The sequence below is a fragment of the Lepisma saccharinum genome, chromosome 6 (assembly GCF_977018435.1).
Source record: "Lepisma saccharinum chromosome 6, izLepSacc3.1, whole genome shotgun sequence".
Lineage (NCBI taxonomy): Eukaryota > Metazoa > Arthropoda > Insecta > Zygentoma > Lepismatidae > Lepisma > Lepisma saccharinum.
The window spans coordinates 34,223,041-34,241,948 of NC_139234.1; the positions used below are offsets into that span (position 1 = coordinate 34,223,041).

At 36.9% G+C, this 18,908-nt stretch overlaps 1 protein-coding gene across 1 annotated transcript; it reads left to right on the top strand.

Annotated features, from left to right (window-relative positions):
* The first annotated feature begins 440 nt into the window (after positions 1-440).
* On the top strand, positions 441-16,802 carry Fdx2 (Adrenodoxin-like protein 2, mitochondrial Ferredoxin 2). The gene is made up of 4 exons (XM_083124640.1): positions 441-865; positions 4,181-4,293; positions 12,375-12,507; positions 16,248-16,802. Exons 1-4 carry the CDS (start codon positions 702-704, stop codon positions 16,336-16,338), a joined length of 501 nt encoding a protein of 166 aa, XP_082980766.1. The 5' UTR covers positions 441-701; the 3' UTR covers positions 16,339-16,802.
* Positions 16,803-18,908: the final 2,106 nt, after the last annotated feature.

The following is an 18,908-nucleotide window of genomic DNA, read 5'->3' on the forward strand; positions in this document are numbered from 1 at the left end:
ATATTTTTTCAAGCCCATAAAAAATATCATCCAGGACTATTTAGATAAATAATTGTTACATTTGCAAAATCATAAAAATTACTCGTTACTTTGCTCCTCAGGTTCCAGGAGGTTAACAAAAGTATAACTCATGTAAATTTTCATAAACCTGAAAATTTGAGGGGGCAAGTGCCCTCCTTGACCCCGCCAAGTTACGCCTATGGACAAAAGTATACTGACAAGTAAGGTAACGAGTATCATGTTAGGCAAAAACTAGAAGATTAGCAAATACTGCTCAACTAATCCAAGTTCAACTGAAAGTCCAGCCTCGTGTGATTCAGGCTTTACATCAATTTCGTATGTAGAATTGCTTGTTACTGATGCAATGTTGTTGAATTGTGTTGAATTTTTCTATCATGCTAGCGCGGAATCGGATTGCCAGATGATCTTTCTCTGTGGGATCTGTGCCGTTAGCTAGTGTTAACCTTGTACTTGGGCGGAGAGAAGAGACAGAGAGAGAGAGAGTTTTGATCGTGTCAGGTTGTTCTCTTTGCAAGCGGAAGTATTTTAACATTGATAAGTTGTAAATAGCACAGTGAGTGTGTATTGTTTAGTGGCTGCGAACAATAATGCGGATTATTGTTTTTTTTTTGTGAAAGTGAATTGAATTTTCCATAAGTTGGTGACAACTTTGTGAGAATTTTGTGTGTTAAAGTGTAAACATGGTTTTTGGGTGCGTGAATCGACAATTTCTAGCACGTATAGTGCAATATTCTGCTACAAGAAGTAGTGGAATTACTATTTCCAGTTCGTTGTGTAAGAATGGTCCTCGAATGAGCCCTCTTCGTCGGGTGTCGATGACAAGTCCAGCTCTCAAGAAAGAAAAGTACGTAAATTTTTAATTTTAGTTTGTATTGTAAATACAAGAGGTTCCGTATATTTTGATAATATGCCCAATTATTTGTATTAAAATAAATTTGTTTTTGAGTTTAGTACGAAACCGAACACTTGTTAGGGAGAATGTTAGTCGTCGGACACTGAGTGTACACCCTCGAGTATGATTTTTGTGCAACCTAAAATTTGTTTCAAGACGCGGAAATTATAAATGAGCAAGGAAGGAATATGGTCTGAAATGTGTCCCACGTAAGATCCCTCGTATCGAGTCTTGCTTTAATATTTCTAAAACAAAAAGCTCGAAAAGAAATGCCAAATATATACAGTGGTTCTCCAGAGAAAAATGGATAATATAAATCCAGAACCCATTTCTTTTTGCTAGTCAGTTTTTGATTTGTTTTCCCCCATGTATGTGCTGTGCCGGAGTGAATGAACAATATAGAGAATATCTCCAATTTCGTTAATATTTGGTATACTAACGAAATTTGGCCTTCTAATCACGAATCTGTTGTTAAAATGCGGGGGGCACGTCTGGAAATCGTGATAAAAGCTGATGTAAGTTGATTTTTTTTTTTGGAAAAAAAAGCTGTATCGCATTGTTTTATGAACAAAATTTTAACTAAGCTTACCAGAAATGGTTCGTGGGGCTATCCGTCAATGGTTTGTGGGGCTACCCGTGCATAATGTACTGATCAGAAGGCCAAGATTAGTTAATATACCAAATGTTAACGAAATTCAAGATACTTTCTTACCCTAAACTTACCGGAAAAAGTTTTGTGGGGATATCAGTTAAATCATTTCCCAATGAGCACATATTGTAACAAAATATAAGTTTTGTAGCACTAGCTTCCTCACTGTGCAAGATGTCATTTTTCTAGAAGAACGCTCGAACGCAGTTGCCAAACCTACATCTAATCAAAGTCACTCCTCTGTTCCACCATGCTTCAACGATTAATGATCTTCAAGTAACGAAGCAACAACTAATGCTCTGCAAGTAACGAAGGAACAGTGTGGCAATGCTGTAGACAGCGCAATGAATGCCAAATGTCACTTGTTCATATCATCAAACATGGTTGTTATGTTTATGTATGGAGAATGATTGCGGTAATGAAGAATGTAATTTTGCAACATATTTAGACGTAAGTGTACAATTTTTACACTTGACCCCCAAATCTTAACTCCAGATATGTTATCAGGACTGCATATTTAGTGAGTATAAGAAGTACAACAAATTGGAGACATTCTCTATATTGTACATTCTTACCTAGCTGCCTATCAACTAACCAACTTCACATACCAAACATGTAATCATATGTATATTAAGTTCCCCAAAATGTGATAAGACCCATACATACCACAGGTTAATTGCTTTGTTGCTGTAATTTCATTATACACACACTTTCCTCTTCAACACCAACTAACTTGAACACATATCTGACTTCACGTATTCAGGAAGAGAGTGCCTCCCCCATGGTGTAGTGGTAATATTGTTGCCTTGTGATCAAGGTTTCCCAGGTTCGATACCCAGTGGGGGCACAGTGGTTTGGATCCCACTTTAAACTGTAGGTCCAGTCCCGATTAGCCTTTCTGTGTGTAAAGTGGACGTAAAACCAAAAATTAATCAATCAATCAATATTCTGGAAGAGGACACAAATTATTCAACAGTAAATAAAACATGATTTATGATTCCATGTATTAAGTTTTCTGTTAAATGCAAGGTAGTAAATTTTCGTTAAATGCCAAGTAGGTAAATTTCCATGTACAATGGCTTGATAAATTATTTGGTGGTTCTTCAGTTCTCACTGTGTTCAGAAAAGAAATAGCTTTAAAATATGCTTCTCCACTACCTCTTTGTAGAGGTGAAATGTGTCAAGTCAGCGAATTACATTTATGTATCAGGTTGTCCATGAGAGAAAAGAGTGAGGGAAATTTGTGAAGGCCCGAGTTCCTTTTGTTTTATTGCGATTTCATTATGCTACGAATGCAATTTTTACATGGTTCGATTTCGATGTACGCCTGTTTACACATACTGCAGAGTTTTAGTGAGTACGTAAGATTTTGTTCAATATATGCTTGTAAATACATTCTACTAAGGTTCCGATTTACTTCTACATTCATTCCCACGCTTCTACGATATTTACTGTCGCTTGTCGACGGAGAATATCTTGTCCATGGGAAGTGCGCATGCTTGCGTAAGGTAATTTTTAAGTTGTTTTTTTCAACATAAATATCTTTTTTCGAGTCCAAACAGTGCTGATTACTTTATGGAAAGTTCAAATTTTGTGTGACAATGATTTCCAAAATTCTACAATAATTAGTCTTTGTGCTAGAAGAAATCATAAAACAATTGGAACTGTTACAGTTTTTATTTTTTATTGAACATTTAAATTACTTCACATAAAAATATATATCTATCATAGATGTCATACCTTCTTTTTAACATTTCAAAGAATGTATTTCTTGTTTCAATGCAAATTATGGTCGTAAGTTTTGTTTTTCTAATATGCAATGCACAAGAATTCTACACCCCTACAAATGAACTGTGCTGGTAATTGACACTCTTTCTTGAAAAAATAATACAAGCTGTTTAAAAAGTGAAGAAAAGCATTGCTACATGCATGAATATATAAAATATTGCTTCACACAGAAAAACATGTACATTTTAGGAGCTGTTGAGGTTCTTGTATGCCAGAAACTACATTTTCTGAGAAGATTACAAAATATTTTTATATATATATATGTACATAAAATTTATTTTTATTCATTTATTTATTAAGCAATTGAATGCAACAGGTATATTGCCTAATTATGTCATTCATTATACAATAGTTGATATTACAGAATGACGCTATTACACAAATTAATGCAATATATATATATGTACAACAGAAACACACATTTATAAACATACAAGTCTCAGGTTCTATTGTTTTTTTATGTGTTTCAAAATTGTCCACTTCAGTGTTGAGGTGGAGGAAAATAGATAGATCCTCACTGTTAATTTTGTAAAATGCCATACACACACTCCAAGTTGGCAATATTTCCAGTGCATTAGTTCTACTGCATGGACATGAGGGAAGATATTTTGTTCTATTGGACAGATTTTCTTTTTTACCTGGAACAAAAAACCAAAGAAGCCTTGCCTGTTTTTTGTTTAAGTGTATGGACCAGATAATCTCATTGCCATAGTCATGTAGGATAAGTAAATGCTGAGAAAAAAAATCAGAAAGAAAGCCATGCTTCATTTGTAAATGTGAAATCTGGGAAGTTGCTATTTCTTTAACAATATTTTTTTTTGTCTTTTCAGGGTTCGAGTTACATTCGTGACCGCAAATGGAGATCGCTTGGTAGGTGAAGGCAAGGAGGGAGACACACTCTTAGACATTGTGGTAAATAATTCATTGGATTTAGACGGATATGGTACGTATGCAAACAAACATTGCTACATATTATGTAGCTGTTAGATAATACTGAGTCTGTAGGGAAGCAAATTAATATCTGCAATTAGCTGATATCACATAGTAAAATTAATGCTTTCCCTTCTCTCTCTATACACACATTCAAAGTAAAAAAATAGTTTGTATACTACAGAACCTTAGGCAAAGGTTTGTTGAAATAACAGTAAAAGAGATAGCACACACAGAAGTGAATTAATTTTTGGTTTCTTTAACAATAAAGGAGAACAGAATTCTTGTAGCAATGACGTCCTTGTACTCTTTGCTGTAAATATTACTATTTTTTTCCTCTTTTGAGCAGTGCATGCATTTCTATACCTATATTAATATTCCCACTAGCCTGAAAAGTCAAGGAATTGACTTAGGAATGAAAAGTTAAGGAATTTTGATAGAATGTCCAAAAACCTGAACATGTCATGGACATCAAATGTGTTTGTGTTAAGATTTATGGTATTGTTCAAACCTGAATACTTTTCATTTCTCTATGGAGGAAAAAGGCCTCCCCGATGGCGCAGTGGTAGCGTTGTTGTTTTGTAATCAAGGGGTCCCGGGTTCGATTCCTGGTGGAGGCACATAGTGGTTCAGATCCCACTTTAAACTGTAGGTCCAGTCCTGATTAGCCTTACTGTGCATAAAGTGGACTTAAAACAGCAACTCAAACCAAACCAATTATATGCATCAATTTACCAAGAAATTTGCTTTAGAATACCCAAGAATTATGTCTTACTGTGCATAAAGTGGACTTAAAACAACAAATCAATCAATCTATGGAGGAAAAGATATGTCAACCTGCAAACTACATCTTTATTTGCAGAAGACTGAAACACACACACACAAAAGAGTCAAATCCCAGACTAGAACATGTATGAAACATTCCCACGTACGTTTTTCGACTTGTTTGACTATGAGATTTTTTTGAACCAGATATTTTTAACAACTTCTTGCTTGCAAGAATTAGAAACTGAAAACACATTTAATTTTTCCCTCCCAACTGTTCTCAGTATTTTGAAAAAATATTATTTTATTTTCAACAATGTTCAATAAACTTGATTTGTTTGATTAACTCCCTCGCTATATAAGGTTTAGCATAGTGTGGGGAAAAAAGTGCCCCACCTCTGTTTCGATTTATCGTTTCCGTTTAACAACCCCCTTGCCCGTCAATACCCTCAAAAACAAGGAAACATTACTAAGGTAAACAGTTTGAATTATTGAAATGCCTTCTTCTCTCCTTATTTAGTGTTTGAAATTATTTTACCTATTCCTAAGAAATAACCCCGCCACCATTTCCACTAACCATGATACCGAAGAATTATTATTTTCAATTTCAATAGCAATTTGTAATTTCACAACAGCTTTCCTATATTTCATTGGTAAGTCTCTGGCAAAGCTCAAACTTCATGATGCGAATTGCAATTTGCGATACTTAAAATGATTATTTTGAAGTTTACCTGTAGGTAAAATTATAACAATTATAATTTCTTTTCAATAAAAATATAATCCATATTTATCCATGAGTACAAAGATAAATATTATTTTCTAGTAGCAGTGTCTTCATCTTCTTTCTTTTTGACTCGTATACATTATCTAAAGGTTTAAGCAACACATTTAAAATGTCGATGTAAGTGTAAATCTGCTCATTATAATGTTTGGAAACAAAACCTTTGCCATGCAACTGCAAGGCTTTGGGTGTGCAACAACTATTTGCAGTGGAGTTGTTGAGGAAGTTTGCAGCCTTAATTTTTGGTGAAATGGATTGGAAAGGAAAGATGTTAGGCAAAAAGCATCGAAAATCTTAGGAATTACTATAACATTGCAAACAGTGCTTGCATTATATCTTAAATACTGGTTGCTTTTCTCCAATACAAAAGCTAAAGGAAACTAAAAATAAAATACTTGGGAATAGCAAAAAAAATCGTGTCTCCGCCACTATCCGCGTCTGTTGACAGTTTCTTTCGGAAGGAGCACGTGCTCCGATTTCTAGCTTCCCCCCTTGGTTTCTCTCGGCTTCTTCGGTGGAGCAGGAAGAATACAGCAGAGGGAGTTCATAGCGCCAGATGTGCCCTGGTCTCTCGCTGCCTAACCTGCTGACCTTTTCTTGTCAACAGTCGAGGAAATTGGTAAATTTCAAGCATTGTGAAGACTTTAGGAATGAAAAAAAGCTGCTTTGTAAAATAAGTATCTTGAAATGTAGTGTTTTATAAAGCAGGGAAGAAAACAAATTGAGGTTTTTAGTTTTCAGTTGGGGGTTCGTGTGCTGTGTGAACCCCCTTCAGGCGATGCCTCTGCCCAGCATTTTTTTAATGCCTGTAAAGCTTCAGCGTAGAAAGATTTGTCAGTATGCCTCAACCATCCAAGGACAGCCTGCTTCACCTAGTTATCAGTAGAGGCATGCATATTTAGTTTTTGATGAAAACATGTAATGTGAAATAACATTGTAATGTTAATTTTTCATGTTTCTGAAAGGTGTGAGGTGCATTTTCCTACCCTGATTTGTCACGAAATGATGTGAAATGAGCTGCAAAATGTATAATAGACTCTTAAAGATGAAATTTAGAGTTTATTTACCGATACAAGACTTTCTGAAGTCAGAATTATCCTGCGAGTTAATGCAATCCACGCAAAATTGATTAATTCTGCTGTAAATATCAGAGAAGCAAAAATGGACCCCTTTATACAGGAATAATCTTAATATTCTGGTAAGGACATAAGTGTGCTATTAGAAGGGATATGTTTATTTTGTGTAATAAGTGCAGTTTCTAAATCAAATTTTGGATTATATCCACATTTTTAAAACCAAAATGTCATTTATATACCGCTATAATAGCAAAATTTTATTTTATTTTCCACTTTTGAACCCGAAATTGACTGATTTTGTACCAAAATTTTGCTTTTTTATTTACCAAAAATATGTGCCTCTAGTCTTCAGTGTTGAAATACTGACCTCCAAGGAAATCTTTTAGGGGTTCAAAAAGGTGGAAATCACTCAGAGCAAGGTCCGGAATGTAAGGGGTTATGGCAATTACTCTAAGCCAAGTTGCTGTAATGTGCATGTAGTGCAGTGAGCAGCATGAGATCATGCATTGTTCTAGAGTATGTCCAAACAATCCATGAAGTCAGTAAAAATCAGATTGCTTGCTTGCACAGGTGTCCTATATATTCGTAATAAACCATACACAAACAATTATTTTTATCTGGTGCAGGGTGTCGGGCATGTGCCCGAGTTGCCCTTCCCTAAGGCCAGCTCTGAGCATAAGTACCTTGTCTCACAATGGCATCTATTCCTTGGTTAGGGATAATTGAAAAAAATCATGCATATGCATAATTGTGACAGCACTACAGTAGCTATATTTGTGAATGTCATGTATGGGAGGAGTTACAGAATCCCCATGCATCATTATGATACGAGGGACGTTCATTAAAGATTTCCCCTGACCCAGTTCTAGTTAATGTAGAATTCTGAAATTGTACAGGGTCTGGCAGAGGAGTTAGATGGTTTTGAAATGTGAATAACACACTTAATTTTCAAAGGTACAGAAATGTATAACTACAGAAATACAGGTTATTGTATGCCATTTTTATTTATCACGACAGATCGTGTAAAAAAAATGATGCCTTCAATTTATTTCTATACACATTCGAAGGCCTTTTTCCTTTCCTTTTAAATGACCTACGTAAGATCTTGAGTCAGCGCTTTGTCCGTTTGAACAATTGAAATAAATTCAAATCAATAATCGGCGATCCGGTGAGAAGTTAGTGGCCTGTTGTCAGCCCAGTAAGCACGGAGCCCTGGAATGTGCAACATTGAGCGTTTGGTGTCATCGGCCCGTATTTCTTTGAAGATGGGGATTGTGTGTCGGTGAACTCCGAACGCTAGCTATATTGCATTGATGAATACTTTTGTTTTACCAGAACTTCGTTGGCTTCGGTGTAGGCGTAGGATAAATCAGCAAGACATATGGTTCCAATAAGATGGAGCAACGGCTCACACATCTAGATCCTCTATGGCTGTTGTTCGTCAATTTTTCCAGGACATGTCATTTCCCGGTTTGGTGACATACCCTGGCCTCCTCGGTCACCAGACTTTACAATCTGTGATTTTTTTCTGTGGGGATTCCTCAAATCCAAAGTGTATGTGAATAAACCTCGCACATTAGATGACCTGAAGCTTCCAATTAGAGATGAAATTGCAAACATTGATGGTGAAATATTGCAACGTGCTGTCCGCAACTTCTGGGACAGGCTTCGAATGTGTGTACACGTAAATGGAAGTCACTTGGACATCATTATTAACCTTTTGGATCCCAAGCGTCTCGAACGAGATACCCAACTGTAACAATCATGGTCCCAAGCATCTCGATCGAGACGCTGTGTCATGGTCGTAGTTTTTACATTATAACTTTTCTATTTTTGGCTAGAATTTCGATTTTTTTCTTTTATATTGTTCCTAACACATGTATTTAACAGAAATGTTTCTTGCACCTTTTTTTTTCTTTATGAAAATGGAGGTGAAAAGGCAGGAAAAGGGACTTTTTCTTTTCAAGGGAAAATATAAATTTCAAACATTTCAACAATTTTTAAAAATAATTTTTGGGGGTTTTCTCCTTTCCCCCTCCATATATACACCAAATTTGCATACATTTTGCATTTTGTGCATTTTGAATTTTTTGGGGGGGCAAGGGGAAACGCCATTTTTTTAGAAAAGTATTTTTGAGGGGATTTCCCCCCTTTCCCCCTCCATATGTACGCCGAATGTGCATAAATTATATATCGTCTGAATCTGTGATTCATTCTGCATACAACGGTATATCTTTCATATCTCTAAGGCATTTAGTTTCTGAGCTATAGTCATTTCAAGGTACTGCTGCATTTTGAAGCTTGAATCAGTGGCGTGCCCACCATTCCTTTTGGGGGTACAACTCAAGTTACATTAGTCATACGACAATGATGCAAATATTTTTGTGTTCCTTACATGCCAGCGATAATTTCTATGTGCATTTTGAACTTTTCATATCCTTTTTTCGGGGGGCGGGGGGGGGGCGAAACCCCATTTTTTAAAAAAAAAGTATTTTCAGGGGATTTCCCCCTTTCCCCCTCCATATATACGCCGAAGGTGCATAAATTTCATATAGTCTGAATCTCTGGTTCATTCCGCGTACAACGGTATATCACTCACCTCTCTAGGGCAATTAGTCTCCGATCTACACTCATTTAATTGAAACTCTGCATTTTGCTCAAAATCGGCTCGGGACCGAGAGGCTTACTTGTGAAAATGGCCTTGGGACTCAAAAGGTTAAGTCATAAAGAATTGCCATGGCAATTGGCACACAATAACTTAAAATGGCATACCATAATCTGTATTTCTGTAGTAATACATTTCTCTATGTTTGAAAATTAGGTGTGTTATTCACATTTCAAAACCGTCTAACTCCTCTTCTGGACCCTGTATATGTGTAATGATACATATGTGCATAGGTCATGAGGTAATTTGCAATTCTGAACTCCTCGTAGTTTTTTCTATTACAAGTACTGAATTGAGACAAGGTGTAGTGATGGATCCAGTGGAATACCAAGCAGTCATCAAGTTTCTTTACTTGATAGGCCGCACACAAAAGGAAATGTTTGATGAGATGAAAGTGACCTATGGAGAGGATGCCCCATCGTCAGATGTAGTGAAGCACTGGCATTGTCAGTTCAAGCGTGGGCAGACTTCAGTAGAAACAACCCCATTCCCGGTCGACCCCAGTCAACCATTGACGAAGACGCCATTGGGCAAGTGAAAGCCGCCATCTTGGAGGATCGCCGCATAACCGTTCGCCAACTAGCTGAAGATGTCAAGACAGTGTGAGGTCTGTGAGAAAAATCATCCATGACCATTCGCACATGCGGAAGGTTTCTGCCCGATGGGTTCCTCGGCTACTCACACCTTTCCAAATGCAGGAACGAGTCCTGTGCTCCCAGTCTAATTTGACCATGTGCCACGAAAACCAGGAGGAACTTTTTGACAGACTAATCACCAAGGGTGAAACGTGGATCCATCACTATGACTCAGAGACCAAGGCCCAGTCAAAGCAATGGAAGCATCCTGACTCACCACCACCAAAGAAGGCCCGTGTCCAACCCTCGGCAGGCAAAGTGATGCTCATGGTTTTTTTGGGACCAGCATGGAGTAGTTATGATGGATTTCCTGGTGAAGGGTACCACAAATACCAGGACGTACTACGCTTCACTGCTGCAGAAATTGCTGAAGCCCATCAAAACCAAGAGGCGTGCATGCTGACCAAAGGCATCCACATCCTGCAAGACAACGCTCCAGTTCACAACTCGAATGTTGCCCAGACAGAAGCACGATCCTGCAACTATGAAATCCTTCCTCATCCCCCATACTCTCCAGACCTCGCACCATCATACTTCCACCCTTCCCAACCATGAAGTCATTTCTGAAGGGGACGCACTTCCACGACGATGAAACATTGATTTCTGAGGTCAAATCATGACTTCTGGAGCAACCTGCAGACTTCTACAAACAAGGTCTCCACGGGTACATAAAGCGATGGGAAAAGTGTGTGGCAATTGGTGGTTCCTATGTAGAGAAGGACTAATGTCTGTACCAATTTTCGTTTATCTCCGTCCATGGGAACTGGTTCAGGGGAAATCTTTAGTGAACGTCCCTCGTAAGTGCTGGGTCATTCCATACCAAACCATCCAATGGTGGTTGCATGACCATTTTAGAGGATCTAATAGTAGTGGATGAATAATGTTCTCCAGGGGAAGGGGGCATGTGCACTTGGGGGGAAATTGCCCCCTAATTTTGGATGTCCGCAGATTTTCTCCACAGAGGAGCACTCAAGGTATTTTCAAGAGGCATATTACCCCATAATGGTGTTGCCCCCTTAAAAAGAAACACCACTGGAGCTTGAAATTATCACGTTCCCGCATCCCCATTATAATAATTGATGTAAATTACTGTCAATGAAATCAACTTAATATCTGAAATAAAATATGCTTTTGTGTACATTCATTTACAGGGAAGGAGGAGGTATTTTAATACAAAGCATAATATTTTAAGGGTTAAGTTTGTCTCAAGTCTTCTAACAAACATTTCGTAACGTTACCAAATATACAATACTATTGTATAGTTCGAGAATTATTAAAACTTTTAACAGTTATTCACGTAAAGTATTATAGTGAGTTTTTTCTACAAAACCACTATTTTTATTTTTCAAAAAGAGATTTATTGATATATTATGAAAGTTTACACTATTTGGAGCATTTCTGAAGAATCCTGAAGTTTACAGATAACCACTGTTCATGAGATATATCAATTGAAAAATATCCAATATGGCGGCCACGACTGAACATGTCTTAAGTGGTATAACAATTGATTCTACCAAGTCTCTTGCTTTCATCGTAATGTCAATGATTCCGGACTGTGATAAAGACACTTTTTTGGTGCTGTCCTCCATTTGGAGACACGTTTTATGGTGCATCTTTCATTAAAATTTATTAAATCTTATATCGTTTTAAAGCTTATAAATTAGGCTACAATTTTTATTCAAAAAATTTCTTGTCATTTAATTTGTTCAAAAGTTATAACGCAAAAACTTCAGAAAGTACTAGCAAAAATTCACTTTTTAAAGATTATCTTTTTTGTAGCCTATCTAATGAGGATTAAGACTAAAAAAAGATTATCTGTCTATGACCATTGGTTACGCAGATATAGGTCAATAACTGAGTGTGTGCGAAATTGATATGGGGGGAGGATTATTCCCGACATGAAACCTTTGTTGGGTGGGCTAATATGAGAACAAGACAACACGAGTCCCACAGAATATGCCATAGCCTTCCTAGTCTGCAGGATGTACTACATGGAAGGGAGGTTGACAGGTGTGCATCATCAGAAAGTGTCATCCCTGTTACACCCCTGTTAATCTTGTAAAAATTAATTTGTTTGATGTTGATTGTCATTGCATGTAGTATATGGTGTGGCTGTAAAGCTATTATAAACACTGCAGGAATGCAGTAATTGTTTTTTGCTTTACCTTGCAGGAGCCTGCGAGGGTACCCTAACATGTTCGACGTGCCATCTCATACTCAAAAAGGAGGACTTTGAGCGCTTGCCTAACAAACCCACAGATGAAGAGCTTGATATGTTGGATTTGGCATATGAGCTCTCTGATACGTAAGTTTTTACTTATATATTTGTGTATAGATTTCATGAATGTTGCAACAATTTGTTGTTTGTGAAACCAATTATATTCTCATCATTGGTATCTACCTCCACCTTCCTTTATTGAACTGAACATCAGTAAATTATTGAAGGGGTTATTACTAACATAGGGTTGACTACTTTTTTAACACTGTATGCTGATCCTAGTGCATCTTGTACAGAGCGATCAAAAAGTCTCCACACTCAAAGTTTGAGAATTTTATGCTTATAATTTATTGAACTTGTCAATGTAATGATCACATACATTTGTTAACCATATCTTGAAATACAAAAAAATAATTTGTAAACTAAATGTGAGTAATACTGGAAAAGTTTGAGTGCAGGGACTTTTTGAACGCTCTGTGTAAAAATAGAAGTTTGTCAAACACAAACCTTTATGTTTCATAAATATAGTTTCTGAGAATGATCGTGGGGTTTGGTGAATTTATTGTAAAATGTACATTGAAAGCATAGGCGCTGACTCCATGGGGCTTGGGGGGGGGGGGGCTCCCAATGTTAATGATGTGGGGGCAGAGCCCCTCAAATAATTTTGCTTAAGAGGATCTAATGTATTATTTTGCTTCTCTTGTAAAGTTTACTCTGAATTGTGCAACATGAACTTAACTTTAAATACACATTTGAAATGTTCTAGACCATCAAATTTCGGGGGGCTGAGACCGGTAAAACATCAACTTTGGGGGGGTGGGTGTCTATGATCAGAGACAGCAAAACACATGACTTATATACTAAGTATATAATTATGAGTATTGTTAACATTTTTACTAAAAAGAGTTTCAAAATAACGAGGTGATATGACAATTATACCAGTATGTTGTTTAGTGAATTCTGAACAATTTGAGGTCGTAAACACGACTTTCAGGCAATATTGATATGTGTGATATTTAGTTATCCTTGCAATCTCTTCCTCTAGTCCAAAGAATAAGGGGAAAATATTTCTAAAGCTTTTGAGTTTATTTAACACTGGCTTGCAGTAAAGTATGCAAGGAAAGCTTATGAAAAGTCTGTATTGCGCAAGCGGGATCGGCTATGATCAAAGGCATTATTGCTAAATCACGGTGTGCTATGTGTTTATTTATTATTGCAAAATTAAATTTAAAAAGTAAAATATTGTAGCAAGAACAAAAAAGTAAAACTATTTGCCTGCGATTGTGTTAGCATTTATGTAAATAATTAAATAAAACTGTTAAATATTGTAAATATTCGATATTTTTATGAGTACATCAACACTAAGGTTCTTTGCCCCATCACACGTTTCCTTACAAGTCTGTTGCGGACATTAAAACACACCCATGCCCTCGCCGGGACTCGAACCCGAGACCTCCAGATCAAAGTGAGTTGAGTCGACCACCCGAGGCCGGCATAAAACTGTTATTGTGGCCTCTTAATGTAAATACATGCCTACTTTTAAATAAAAATGTTAATTGTTATCTAAAAAACAAATGAGCAGACACACGTTTCTCATGTTACATTTCATTTGCATGAGTAATATAAAATAGCTGCTTAAAAACTTCTATACGAAGACGTAATTTTTATTTTTAAAAAAGGGAGTGAGTGAGTCATTAATTCATTTATTTCAGTGATCAGAGCCCCCCTCAATAATTTTGACAAGTCAGCGCCCCTGATTGAAAGTTTGTTCATTAGGTTGTGCAATTCAGTTTATTCATTCAGTTTGTAAATTTCTATATGTAATCCAGTATGAGCTGTGTGAGGGATTTTTGTGGACACCAAACACAGGATTGTTGGATTATATCCTGGGTTTTGTTTATCTAAACACATGATTATACTTGAGATGTTGAGACAATATTGAAAAGAAAAGAAGCAAATAATCTTCTTATCTATTCATTCCTTGGTCCAAAAGTGCCACAAAACCTTTATAATAAACTTAAAAATGGAATTTTAACCTTCACTAGCAAGGGCTTTCCATATTAAAGTACAAAAAATTGATTTCAGTTCAAGTCCTGGATCTACATAATGTTTTCTTTTTTCCTCACAGAACTGTTTAAACCGATTGTGGATATTGCTCTCATGGGGAGAATCTTTTTGATATTCATTTAAATTGCCTTTAAAAAGCAATCATGAATTTGTGTTCCACTAACCATTAGGCCCAATTTAGACAAAAGCATTTTCCTTAACATTTATGCCATGACCAGAATGCTACCATGTAAAGTGAAAAATCTTATGGCATTTCTCAAGAATAGAATTGGCCCTATTTCCGTAGCATAGCATAACCAATCAGATGCGAGCTCTAGGTCACGAGTGCAGATGTAATGGTGAATCATTATGACTATAACAGCGCCAGTGCCAGGATTAATCATCTAGGGGCACTGAGGGAGTGTGGAATTAAATTCTGAGGGTGCCATGTTGAAAATAAAGAAAACATGAAACGTACATGCATGCTTTAGCTACTACATCACAACCAATATTTAGTAGGCCTCTATGAAAATATGCCAGTGAAGTGAGGACTACTACAGTTACTGACTTAATTTTTGTGCATTTGTGTTACTTAGCATAGATTTTCTGCCACTTTTGACCAATCACGAAGATGAGGATGAATGATGATTAGATGACATTGATGAAGTGACACTTACAAAGAATTTAGTGTCGAGATTGAAAATTGACCACTTATTGAAAACTGTGCAACCGAGGTGGTGCTTCTTTGTCCATGTTTTTGACAAAGCCAACAAGCAATGTTTTTAATTTGAAATAAAGCAGTGCTTTTCACAACAATGCTCAAAAAAAGAAAAGAAAAATGTACTTGCCCTAAGCTATAGGTAGTTATTGAAAATGGGCTGGCTGAATAAAGAAAAAAGGAAATAATTCTTAACAACAATGCTGACGAATGAGAGACAGCAGCCACTGATCTTTGTGGAGATCACAGCTAATTCATTAAAGTAAATGCAGCTTCCTGGCTTCTTCGTTATAGGCAAGATTACTGAAAAACTTTTAAATGTTTGCAAATATTATTTTACTTTACTTTCTAATGTCCGTTTGGTAGTCATGTACAACACCACTACTTCCACTGGCTAATGTTCCACACGTAGGATGCTGCTCCTCATTATCACTCATGATAAATACAAAACCAAATAACTCTAGTTGAGTGGAATCCGAATCACTGTGCAATGTGCTTCCACTGGGTATCGAACCTGGGACCCCAGCAAAAACTAAATAAACAGCACATATGTGCAATGCACGAAGTATTGACCGAGCAGCTTAGAACAAATGTGGCAACCCTGGAGGGCCAGGGGGGAGGCAGCAAGGGGAAGCTCCCAAATGGAGGAGACCTTGACTGACTGGTTTAGATTAATGGCATTCACTATAGCTTAGGCAAGCTCCTGTGTAGCCAAATGGTTGTCACTGTGCAAGCAGTCCCAGGTTTGATTGGGGTCCAAAATTTCAGTAAGTAGTAGTGGACTCTGGTCTTGAAGGCCAGATAACAGTGGTATGGGACTTACACTGACCACGTGTTACCCAAATAAGGTACCTGGAATTCTGTTGCAACATGGTGTTTAGTTTTTGCTACCTTAGACTTTTTGTGTGTGACAAGTAGATGAGAATCTCAATAATTTATGTGATCCAAAGTATTTTTGGCAGTATTTCACAAATGTAGAGTATCGTACACAAAAACTAATAACTTGGAAGATATTTCCTGACTTTTATACCTATGTAGTAATTAATTAATTTTTATTTCATAGGTCTCGATTAGGGTGCCAGATAATTCTGACTAAAGAGCTTGATGGTCTAGAAGTGAAAGTGCCAGCAACAGTAAATGATGCACGTTCATGATGTTCAGGAGAGTAGGTACAAAATGTTGTTTGATTATTTTGTGATTTGAGGCATTAAAAGAATAATACAGCCTTGCATTTGAATGCTGTAAACTCAGGATGTAAACTGTAAAAAGATTGAACAAGACCAGGCAAAAATATTGTAAATGTTAAATGATGAGACATAATCCCATTTAATGTTAATAAATATAAGGAGGGCTTTAAATTTTTTTTACAAGAATCTATGGGTAATGTAACTTGGTTGAAGGAAGAAAATGTCTATCTATCTGTATAATGATTACATGAAAATATGCATACAATGTGAAAGACAATTTTATTTGTCAGCCTGTTAAAGATGTTTTTAGTTTTTATAGAAGCTTATTATGGAAACAAGTTATTGTCTAATGATTTTGTGAACAATGAAATAAAAATGCAGACTTTGTAGAATGTTATCCTACCAGTAAATAAAATATATATATTTGTTACATAAAATTGTTTGTATGTTATTGGTATTACAAGAAAATTGATCTAAAGCTTACAAAACAATTTAGGTGAATATTTGACAGGAAGTCCTCTGCACAAGTAGTGACTTGAGAGGGCACTGCCAATAAAAGTGTGGAAGGGAAAGTGATTCATGCAAGGAGGCTGCAGTTACCAGCAGCAGGCAGGCACTGTTTTACTCTAACCACTAGCTTTCTCCCTTTCTCTATCATTATGCATGGCATTTGACTGTATCAGAGGTAAATTTCCCAGACTTTTGCAGGTCAGTGTGAATGGCATAAATACCAAATTGGGGTCATGGAAAATATGTAACACGGTGGCGACAAGCCTGGAATATTTTTCTTTTTTTTTAATAATAATAATAATAATAATATCGTTATGGAACTCTGCACGGGAACAGGAAATCTTGTTGCCAAGTTTCGGCCTCAACTTTTAGGCCCCTTTTATGCACAACACAAGAAACCAGCGATGGCAGGAGAGAGAGAGGAATGAATTTCCGGAGCCGTAGAAAAATGTGTTAAGCCTCTAAATATTACGTGGAAACTGCATTGAATTATCATTTTTTCTTGTCCCTATGGGAGTAGTAAGGGGACAGAACTGTCAACAGATGGAGGTGATGGGAGCGGGTACCGCCCTCAAATAGTTGTCGGATGTCATAGTAAGGCATTTTGTTGGACAAACTGAAGGAACATGGAAGCAAATAGGCTCCATTGATACATATGATTTTTGTCTAATATAGCCACCCAACAAAGTATCTCACTACAACATCCAACAAAAATTGCATGCATAAACAAGAGCTTTTGACTGCAAATATACTGCTGGAATTTTATTACTCTTCTGGCTCACTTAACCTTATTTAATGTAGCAGTGGTTACGAAGGTTTACTTTCTTCATCCTGACGTATTACTGGTTTCGCATAAGTTAACATACGTTTACAATTACATTGCACTATTCTTCAGGATCAAGAAGAATCCAACAAAATGCAATATATATATACTATCACGAAAAAGTGAAACACAAATGTGCATTGGTGAAAGTTATAAAAAATGGCAAGTGCATGCTAGTATTGCAATGAAATTAACGCCACACACTGTCCTGTCTGTTTAAACTCATGAGAGATGGTCATTAATCTCACTGAGTGAAATTAATGTCCAATATTATGAAATAAAATGCTAATAATAAATACGTAAATATTTTAATACCATATTTACTCGAATCATTCAATCATAAAAGCAAATCACTTTCTTCAAGAATTGACTTTTCTCTGCCAGCCCTGCTAAATTTTCACTTTCCATCTACTGATTTATATGAGGGGTGGCCAGAAAGTAATTTCAAATTAGTAGGGACATTGATTTTTCGCCAACGCGAAAACCGTGAAAAATTGTAATTGCTGCGAAGTTGTGTTTATGAATGTTCAGTGAAGTCTGGACATATTTTTCGCCTGTTCAAAATATCAAAAAAAAAAAAAGTGCTCCCCTGTGCATAGCACCATGCCATGAAGGCGTATAGGGGGTGTGGGGGTAACACCCCACACTTTCTTGATCTGGTCGTGAGTGGGGGTGATGTGATCAGCATCATGCCCCTGACTGCCTTTACCACCCAGGGTTTCCCCCAGGTACCCATGTTATTCGACGCTGGGTGGGCACCGGGGCCGCTTCCATCGTTAGAAAAGTTCCCTTATTTGAACCGGCCGGGGATCGAACCCGGGACCTTTAGCATGGTAGTCAGACGCGTTATTGACTGAGCCACTGTGGCCACCTAGAATGTACAGGGAGAGAATGGTCAAAGATCTCTCACCTGAAGTGATGCAAAGGGCCCGCGTGTACTCAGCTGTATGGGGTTCAATTCAATTTTCCTTTATTAAATATCCAAAATAATGCGAATTTGGCATAAAATGCGAATTGTTGGCATTTTTAGTGATTTTTTTTTAAATGTCCTAAAACAACGAAAATTCCATGAAATCCAACATTCTTGTCTTTTCTAGGCCATGTTTGTGCACATGAACGTGCAAGTTTTCCAATATTTTATTCAAGAGTAAACTATAATGCTTGTTATACATGGAATAATTCCGACAGCCACATTAAATCTTGT